The following is a 10,003-nucleotide window of genomic DNA, read 5'->3' on the forward strand; positions in this document are numbered from 1 at the left end:
CTGTCTGTCTGTGTTCAGATGAGCGTCTGACAGCAGAGCAGATGGATGAGCAGAGGATCCAGAATGTGGCCTATCAGTATCTCTGCAGGCTGGAGGAGGCCAAGAGGTCAGTGATCCACGAAGCGAGTTCAACACACCAGGATCTCTCTCTGTTATCAGGCTTCAGGATCAGCCGTCACATAAAGCTGGTTTCCTGATCCAGGAGCGTGTTCATATAAAAGAGGCGGAGTCAGCAGCAGATGGCCAGTCGCAGACGTGGACGGTCTACTGGCCGCGGAGCGTCATATTTTACAAACCAAGAGCAAACTGTGACGCTAGACTGAGACACAGCTGACACAGGCAGGAAGACAGAAACCGTGTGAATGTCTGAATGAACAGGTGTCTTCTGATAGCGTGTAGCTCGGCTGCGTGACGGCGTTTCCACATTAATTTATTTATTTAAAGGTCCAGTGTGGAGCATTCAGGAGGTTCTACAATCTAAGATCCATACCTGTGTTCTCAGCGGTGTGACATGATGAACCGTTCTGTTTTTATCACCTTAGAATGAGACATTTCTGTCTACAGACACCGCGAGGCCTCTTAAAGGGACGCCACTATGTTGAGCCGCCATGTTTCTACAGTAGCTGAAAACGGACAAACTGCTCTACAGAGTGCGTTTCAGAATTGCGCTGGATACATATGAAGTAGTAGTAGCAGCAGTAATAGTACTATGAATATCACTTTTATTTATATAGCACACTTAAAACAACCAAGATGTTTCACAGGTTAAAATACAACAACAAGACACTACTTACACAGTAAAAGTACAGCAATAAAACATTAAAATATACAGTATACGATGTAGCAGTAGCAGTAGTACTTCATATGTATCCAGTGCAATGCTGAAACGCTCTCTGTAGAGCAGTTTGTCCGTTTTCAGCGACTGTAGAAACATAGCGGCGTCCCTTTAAGAGGCCTCGCGGTGTCTGTAGACAGAAATGTCTGGATGGTGAACTGACATTCCTGATTGGTTAGTCAAATGATATGTTAACCCGAGCATTCCCATTGGCTATTCAGTAGATCGTGTCAAATGTGGGACAAAAGTACTTGTAACTGTAGAATCGATCCGTGCCTGTAAACTTTGGATTTTTCTGATCAGATTTTCCGCACAGGAACTTTTTCATACAGCTACAAAACATTTGGGACTATATTTATTCCATAGTCGGCCATCTTTGCTTCTCCTGCTCGCTTACAAAGGGAGGGGGGAGGGGGGACTGATGGTGCATTCATGTGGTGTCGGAATAATCAGAATCTTTTTTTCCTCCTTAAATCTTTATTGCCAAAAGAGAAATAAAGTGAACATGGGACATAAAGAAGCGTACAGAGCAGGTATTGCATATTTTGCAAACATGTAAAGTGTAACCTGGTTCTAACGGTTAGTTTGCTGTCCACGCAGAGTGGACTAGATGTCTGCGTGTTGTTTATCTGCTCGTCTTTGTAGCAGCATCCATGTTGTTCAGACTTATGAGCACATGAACACACTGAAGTCTGAAGAACGACTTCACAATCAGAGGAGCACCTGAATGCACCGTGAGCTGCTGGTTGCATTTTGCAACCCTCACCACTAGATGGCACTAAAACGTACACACTGAAGCTTTAAAAACCTACAACAGGTAGTTCTTAGTACTAGTTAGTACTTCAGTCTCTGTAGGATGAAGTCGCCGTACAAACATAAAGCAGCCTATAAACGGTCTGTGGGATCTCCTACAGATGGTGATGTCATTTTCCAGAGAGCTGGTGGTCAGTAGGCGGGGCAGAACAGCATCATCAACATCGTCTCTTCTTCTTCTTCTTCGTCCTCGGAGGTCCACGTCATGCAGTTTCTGTACTCAGTGACATCACATATGACATCACTGTCTCCTCTTCCTCAGGTGGATGGAGGCGTGTCTGGGGGAGGAGCTTCCTGCTCCCACCGAGCTGGAGGAAGCGCTGAGGAACGGGGTCATTCTCGCCAAGCTGGGTCACCGATTCGCTCCGAACGCCGTCCCCCTGAAGAAGATCTATGACCCGGACCAGCTGCGATACCAGGTCTCACACACAGCCAGTTCTCTACTGTTCAAAAACTGTACTGATTATTTTTATTACTAATATTATTAATATCAGGATGTGCTAACCTGTTAATAATCAGCTGTGTGTTGATCTGATCAGGCCGTGGGTCTTCAGTTCCGTCACACCGACAACATCAACCACTGGAGGATCGCCATGACGACGCTCGGGCTGCCGACGGTCAGTGAGCAGACTGTTACTGACTGATCAGGTTGTTGATCAGCTGATCGGAGTATCGATCAGTAATCGCTTGTTGTTATTTCAGATCTTCCACCCAGAAACTACAGACGTGTACGACAAGAAAAACATGCCGAGAGCCGTCTACTGCATCCACGCCCTCAGGTGTGTTCACCTGTCTGACTGTCAGAAGCCTGACTCTCTCATTTCAATAAGCTTTATTAGGAACGGGGCCCGTTCACAGGGGCCGATGTGACGCCTCCCTCACGTCTTGTTCCAAATGTGCGTCTCGCATTGTTTCACCTGCAGCAAATGAATCAATAAATAAACACTTTGGTGTAGATCTCAGTCATGACGGCAACAGTTGGTCACATGGTCACTTCCTCTTTAGTGACTGTGCCTACAAAAAAAGATTGTGCGCGTGTGAAACGGTGTCTCCTTAGTTCATTTGTTGAAGAGGGAAAAAAACAATAACCGGACGGACCCCGCACTGAAACAACGTGACGCTGGTGGAGATGGCGTGAGATATTCAGCGCTTCCTTAGAACTTCATCGAACTCTTACAACTCCGTTTCAACACGTTCGTTTCTAACACATCTGCTTATTTCAGTCTCAGTCCAAACAACAACATCAACTACGTCTCTCCTCACAATGTGATCCATTTGGTCGATAACCTCTCAAAAGGCTACACCAGCCGCACCCCATTAAAAAGTTGGTGTTCTGCTTTTTGGCTTTTTCCCTCTCCTTTTATTGAGTTATATTCCTTTTTTGTGCTGTAACAGGTTTGCAAAGTGAAAAAGCCCAAAGGGAGTTCCATCTCCCACAGAAAACTCTGCTCCGAACTGAAAACGGCTCGTTTGTAGTTTTTTTAAACCATGTAAACCTGTTCTGGTACAACCCCTAAATAAGAACCTGAAAATGAGCAGAATTCCACCTCTTTAAAGTTAGCGGATGGCTAAACAGGAAGTTAGCCTGCTCGGCCACTAAATGTCAACACAGTGGACTGGCGTTTGGCGGTGTAATTGCAGGACGACACAGACACCGACGCAAGTTTACAAGTGTAAATGCATGGCTGTAAATGCATGGCTACGTGCGTAGCGGCGTAGCCATCTGACACAGAAGTATAAATCATGCTTAAGGGACTCTCTTCAGGGTTTTATAAGCCTTGACCTGGAGGGGGTCTTGGGGACTTGATCTGGGGTGCATGAGGTTTAGTGCTCCTGTCAGAGGAAACCTCCCTGGTTCTGCGCTACATGCCTCTGTAGGAGACGTTCTTTGAAAGTGCAGGATGTTTCTGCAGAATTCTGCATGTAGGGTCTCGGTGCTTCTCCCTTCTTATGTAGCTCTGATGACTGAGTGGACCCAAACTTCACTTCCACAGAGCAGCTTAATGACACTGTCAAATATTTTTAATTGGGAATTTCTGTTTGATAGCATAGAGAGCTCTACGCACGAGCTTCTTCTTTTAGTGCGTTCACTGCCTACAGAAGTTCCCTGAGGCTGTGATTTGAAGGTGGAGTTCATTCAGTCTGTCTCTCCCTCTGCCTGTCTGTCTGCAGCCTGTACCTGTACAGACGAGGTCTGGCTCCACAGATCCACGACCTGTATGGAAAGGTCAAGTTCACAGGTAACCTGTTTGTTTCCAACTGGTGTCACTGGTTAACAGTAACCGATATCAGCTCAGTGCACATGAAGTCTGAGTTTAAAATTCTCTGTGTTCAGAGGAGGAGATCGACAACATGAAGCTGGAGCTGGATAAATATGGGATCCAGATGCCGGCGTTCAACAAGATTGGAGGAATTCTAGCCAATGAGATGTCAGTGGACGAGGCTGCAGGTAGAGGTCACATGGGGGAGGGGGGGGATAGGTGAGGAGGGGAGGCAAGGGGGGGAAGGACAAGACGGTGAACTGGTGTCTTTTTCCCATCAGTCCATGCGGCGGTGATCGCCATTAACGAGGCGGTGGACAGAGGTCAGGTGGAGGTCACAGCGGCGGCGCTGAGGAACCCTAATGCCCTGCTCAGTGACCTGCAGGAGGCGCTGATGAGCGTCTACCAGGAGATGCTGCATCAGGCCAAGAGGAGGAAAGAAGAGCAGGCAGCCAGCAAGGTGAGTCTGACCTCTGATTGGTCAAAGAGAAGTGCGTCTATCTAGTCAGAAGACATTATTGTCTTTATGATACAGCAGGGCTCTACGCTAACCTTTTTCCCAAGGAGTACATTTAGAGCACCTAATGAAAAAAACTGGGAGCACATGATAGATATAACTGAGTATCATCTGCATAACAATGGAAGTTCATTGAGTGTTTCCTGATAATATTGCCTAAAGGAAGCATATATAAAGTGAAGAGGTTTGGTCCGAGCACAGATCCTAGTGGAACTCCATGACTAACTTTGGCGTGCATGGAGGATTCATCGTTAACATGTACAAACTGAAATCGATCTGATTAGTAGGAATTAAACCAGCGTAGAGCAGATACTCTGTCTGTAACTGAGTCTGTAACTGTGTCACTATGTCTGTAACTGGGTCTGTTACTCTGGGTGTTACTGAGTCTGTTGCTAAGTCAGTTACTGAGTCACTTTGTCTGTAACTGAGTCTGCTACTCTGTGTGTTGCTGAGTCTAACTGTGTAACTGGGTCTGTTACTGAGTCTGATACTCTGTGTGTTGCTGAGTCTGATACTCTGTGTGTTGCTGAGTCTGTTACTCTGTGTGTTGCTGAGTCTGTTACTCTGTGTGTTGCTGAGTCTGTTGCTAAGTCAGTTACTGAGTCACTTTGTCTGTTACTGAGTCTGTTACTCTGTGTGTTACTGAGTCTGTTACTCTGTGTGTTGCTGAGTCTGTTGCTAAGTCAGTTACTGAGTCACTTTGTCTGTAACTGAGTCTGTTACTCTGTGTGTTGCTGAGTCTGTTACTCTGTGTGTTGCTGAGTCTGTTACTCTGTGTGTTGCTGAGTCTGTAACTGTGTCTGTTGCTAAGTCAGTTACTGAGTCACTTTGTCTGTAACTGAGTCTGTAACTGTGTCTGTTGCTAAGTCAGTTACTGAGTCACTTTGTCTGTAACTGAGTCTGTAACTGTGTAACTGGGTCTGTTGCTGAGTCTGTTACTCTGTGTGTTGCTGAGTCTGTAACTGTGTAACTGGGTCTGTTGCTGAGTCTGTTACTCTGTGTGTTACTGAGTCTGTTACTCTGTGTGTTGCTGAGTCTGTAACTCTGTGTGTTGCTGAGTCTGTAACTCTGTGTGTTGCTGAGTCTGTAACTGTGTAACTGGGTCTTTTACTGAGTCTGTTACTCTGTGTGTTGCTGAGTCTGTTACTGAGTCTGTAACTCTGTGTGTTGCTGAGTCTGTAACTGTGTAACTGGGTCTGTTACTAAGTCTGTTACTCTGTGTGTTGCTGAGTCTGTTACTCTGTGTGTTGCTGAGTCTGTTACTCTGTGTGTAACTGGGTCTGTTACTGAGTCTGTTACTGAGTCTGTTACTCTGTGTGTTGCTGAGTCTGTAACTGTGTAACTGGGTCTGTTACTGAGTCTGTTACTGTGTGTTGCTGAGTCTGTAACTGTGTAACTGGGTCTGTTACTGAGTCTGTTACTCTGTGTGTTGCTGAGTCTGTTACTCTGTGTGTTGCTGAGTCTGTTGCTGAGTCTGTTACTGAGTCTGTTACTCTGTGTGTTGCTGAGTCTGTAACTGTGTAACTGGGTCTGTTACTGAGTCTGTTACTCTGTGTGTTGCTGAGTCTGTTGCTGAGTCTGTAACTCTGTGTGTTGCTGAGTCTGTTACTCTGTGTGTTGCTGAGTCTGTAACTGTGTAACTGGGTCTGTTACTGAGTCTGTTACTGTGTGTTGCTGAGTCTGTAACTGTGTAACTGGGTCTGTTACTGAGTCTGTTACTCTGTGTGTTGCTGAGTCTGTTGCTGAGTCTGTTACTCTGTGTGTTGCTGGGTCTGTAACTGGGTCTGTTACTGAGTCTGTTACTCTGTGTGTTGCTGAGTCTGTAACTGTGTAACTGGGTCTGTTACTGAGTCTGTTACTCTGTGTGTTGCTGAGTCTGTTACTCTGTGTGTTGCTGAGTCTGTAACTGTGTAACTGGGTCTGTTACTGAGTCTGTTACTCTGTGTGTTGCTGAGTCTGTTACTCTGTGTGTTACTGAGTCTGTTACTCTGTGTGTTGCTGAGTCTGTAACTGTGTAACTGGGTCTGTTACTGAGTCTGTTACTCTGTGTGTTGCTGAGTCTGTTACTCTGTGTGTTACTGAGTCTGTTACTCTGTGTGTTGCTGAGTCTGTTACTCTGTGTGTTGCTGAGTCTGTTACTGAGTCTGTTACTCTGTGTGTTGCTGAGTCTGTTACTCTGTGTGTTGCTGAGTCTGTTACTGAGTCTGTTACTCTGTGTGTTGCTGAGTCTGTAACTGTGTAACTGGGTCTGTTACTGAGTCTGTTACTCTGTGTGTTACTGAGTCTGTTACTGAGTCTGTTACTCTGTGTGTTGCTGAGTCTGTTACTGAGTCTGTTACTCTGTGTGTTGCTGAGTCTGTTGCTGTCTGTGTCTCAGTGTGGAGGTCCAGAGGAGAAGGATATCTATGAGGAGTTCCTGACTCAGAGGGAGATCCAGGACAACATCAACATGGTGAACAGTGAGTTCCACTCGGACAAACATCTGTCTTTATTTCTCAAATGAAAAATTCCTCCTCCAAAACACATGTCCATGCACAGTGAGTGCACACAGGTAGGTCAGGTAGACCAGGTGGGCCAGGTAGGTTATTACAGTCTGTGACACCCATAGATAGTTTTCTGCGTCAGAACATCTGATTTTCAACAAACAGAACAAAACCTGCTTTTGAACAAATGGCGTTGTGCAGCTTTAGTTAGACTGCGACTGAAGACATGCAGCGACCAATCACAGCCCAGCTGGAACATGTGTCTTCGGTCTGCAGCTGAGCCGGAGCAGTTCTTTGATCACATGTTAAAACTCTATAAAATGTAATATTGATCATATACTGATTGTGTCTGTGTGTCAGTGCGATCAGCGGTGGAGCAGGTGGATGAAGCTCTGGACTCTGTGGATGAACTGTCTCTGCTCTCGGCTCTGCAGCTGCCATGTTTGGCCCTCAGGGGCCTCCGTACTGACAACGGACCCTGGTACCTGGACCAGCTGTCAGCAGACCGCCAGCAGAAGGCCCTGGTACTCACAGCAATACACAAATACACAGAAATACACACAGTACACACGTTTAGTAGTCTTTTTATTATTTTATCTTGAGAGTCTGACGATATTAAAAGTTCACATGTTGAATCTTTCTCTCACGCTTCCTTCTCATTGGCTGCTGCTTGATGCCAGCTGTGTTCAAGTCATGTGGGAGTTATCGTAACTACGAGTATCCTTCACTTCTGAAAGATGTAATTACAACAAAAACTCTTCTGAAAGCTCAGATTTGATTTGGAGCTCATTAAATCAGAATCCAAACCAACATGGCCGCCTCCCATCAGCCTGCAGCTCTGCAGTGACGTCAGCGGAAAATATCTTAAATGCGAGTCTTTGTTTCTCTTGCATCCGTCACACCTGGTGTCAGTGCGTCGTGTGGTCATGTGACCTCTTACCTGCCTCTTTAGGTCTTTGATCTGAACGGCGTTTAGATGCCAGAGTTTAGGGCGATAAGACAAAAGAATTTAGTGTGTAAAGATTCTGCCTGATGACTCTGACCTCTGACCCCAGGACCAGGGCTGTGTTGATCCTCTGGAGCCTGATGAGCTGCAAGAGGGCGTGACCATAGCCAACCGGGACGCTCAGACAGCCAGAACCGGTAAGTCACACACCAGGTCTGTCCCAGTCCATACCGGTGTGTCTACAGCCTCACTGATGCACCCTGACCCCCCTGCCTCCCTAACCTTGACCCCGACACCACCTCGTCTTCCCACTCTGATGTTAAGTTATGGGTGTTTGTGTGTGTGTGTGTTTCAGTGCATGCAGCGGTGCAGAGCGTTAATGCGTCGCTGCGTCTCAGTGACTGCAGACACACGGTCAGCTGTCTGATGAACTCTGACCTCCAGCTGCCGGAAGTGTTTCCATTCGCTGCGACTCTGTACCACCGAGAGCTGCAGCTGCTGCAGAGACAGACTCCTGAGGTACACCTGAACACGCTCCTGAACACGCTCCTGAACACGCAGCACTGGTGCAGACCACTGAATTCATGAATATTCATGAGTACGTTACCTGTGTGTCTCCACCAGGGGGAGCTGCAGCAGGAGGAGCTCTTTGTTGCCGTGGAGATGCTGTCGGCTGTCGCTCTCATCAATCAGGCGATAGAGGCGGGACAGCTACAACAGTTCTGCTCCTCATTGGTCAGTCCGTCTGCAGGACTTTCTGATGTAGACCACACCCTGCTGGACAGGTATGACTCGTTATACCTGTCTGTCTCTCCACCTGTCTGCCTCTTTACCTGTCTGTCTGTCTCTCCGTTTGTCGGTCTGTCTCTTTAGCTGTCTGTCTCTCCGTCTCTCCGTCTGTCTGTCTGTCTGTCTGTCTCTTTACCTGCCTGTCTGCCTCTTTACCTGTCTGCCTGTCTCTCCACCTGTCTGTCTCTTTACCTGTCTGTCTCTCCGTCTGTCTCTCCGTCTGTCTGTCTGTCTGTCTCTTTACCTGCCTGTCTGCCTCTTTACCTGTCTGCCTGTCTCTCCACCTGTCTGTCTCTTTACCTGTCTGTCTGTCTCTTTACCTGTCTGTCTGTCTCTTTACCTGTCTGTCTGTCTCTTTACCCGTCTGTCTCTCCGTCTGTCTCTCTGTCTGTCTCTCCACCTGTCTGTCTGCCTCTTTACCTGTCTGTCTGCCTCTTTACCTGTCTGCCTGTCTCTCCACCTGTCTCTCCACCTGCCTGTCTCTCCACCTGTCTGCCTGTCTCTCCACCTGTCTGCCTGTCTCTCCACCTGTCTGTCTGTCTCTTTACCTGTCTGTCTGCCTCTTTACCTGTCTGTCTGCCTCTTAACCCTACTGTCTGTCTCTTTACCCGTCTGTCTCTCCGTCTGTCTCTCTGTCTGTCTCTCCACCTGTCTGTCTGCCTCTTTACCTGTCTGTCTGTCTTTCCACCTGTCTGTCTGTCTTTCCACCTGTCTGTCTCTCCGTCTGTCTCTCCGTCTGTCTGTCTGTCTGTCTCTTTACCTGCCTGTCTGCCTCTTTACCTGTCTGCCTGTCTCTCCACCTGTCTGTCTCTTTACCTGTCTGTCTGTCTCTTTACCTGTCTGTCTGTCTCTTTACCTGTCTGTCTGTCTCTTTACCCGTCTGTCTCTCCGTCTGTCTCTCTGTCTGTCTCTCCACCTGTCTGTCTGCCTCTTTACCTGTCTGTCTGCCTCTTTACCTGTCTGCCTGTCTCTCCACCTGTCTCTCCACCTGCCTGTCTCTCCACCTGTCTGCCTGTCTCTCCACCTGTCTGCCTGTCTCTCCACCTGTCTGTCTGTCTCTTTACCTGTCTGTCTGCCTCTTTACCTGTCTGTCTGCCTCTTAACCCTACTGTCTGTCTCTTTACCCGTCTGTCTCTCCGTCTGTCTCACTGTCTGTCTCTCCACCTGTCTGTCTGCCTCTTTACCTGTCTGTCTGCCTCTTTACCTGTCTGCCTGTCTCTCCACCTGTCTGCCTGTCTCTCCACCTGTCTCTCCACCTGTCTGTCTGTCTCTTTACCTGTCTGTCTGTCTCTTTACCTGTCTGTCTGCCTCTTTACCTGTCTGTCTGCCTCTTTACCTGTCTGTCTGCCTCTTAACCCT

At 47.5% G+C, this 10,003-nt stretch overlaps 1 protein-coding gene across 2 annotated transcripts in view; it reads left to right on the forward strand.

Annotated features, from left to right (window-relative positions):
- The first annotated feature begins 23 nt into the window (after positions 1-23).
- The window catches only part of iqgap3 (IQ motif containing GTPase activating protein 3), a 28,631-nt gene continuing 18,651 nt past the window's right edge, over positions 24-10,003 (forward strand). The window contains exons 1-12 of one of the 2 annotated variants that reach the window (XM_046045442.1): positions 24-106; positions 1,911-2,067; positions 2,188-2,265; positions 2,351-2,427; positions 3,821-3,888; positions 3,984-4,097; positions 4,191-4,369; positions 6,804-6,885; positions 7,270-7,433; positions 7,965-8,052; positions 8,211-8,374; positions 8,480-8,640. In XM_046045442.1, coding sequence (XP_045901398.1) covers positions 42-106; positions 1,911-2,067; positions 2,188-2,265; positions 2,351-2,427; positions 3,821-3,888; positions 3,984-4,097; positions 4,191-4,369; positions 6,804-6,885; positions 7,270-7,433; positions 7,965-8,052; positions 8,211-8,374; positions 8,480-8,640 — 1,397 coding nt within the window. In that variant the 5' untranslated portion in view covers positions 24-41. The remainder of the gene's footprint in view (positions 107-1,910; positions 2,068-2,187; positions 2,266-2,350; positions 2,428-3,820; positions 3,889-3,983; positions 4,098-4,190; positions 4,370-6,803; positions 6,886-7,269; positions 7,434-7,964; positions 8,053-8,210; positions 8,375-8,479; positions 8,641-10,003) is intronic. The other variant, XM_046045441.1, reaches the window with a different exon arrangement.

This window comes from Micropterus dolomieu, linkage group LG03 (assembly GCF_021292245.1).
Source record: "Micropterus dolomieu isolate WLL.071019.BEF.003 ecotype Adirondacks linkage group LG03, ASM2129224v1, whole genome shotgun sequence".
NCBI lineage: Eukaryota > Metazoa > Chordata > Actinopteri > Centrarchiformes > Centrarchidae > Micropterus > Micropterus dolomieu.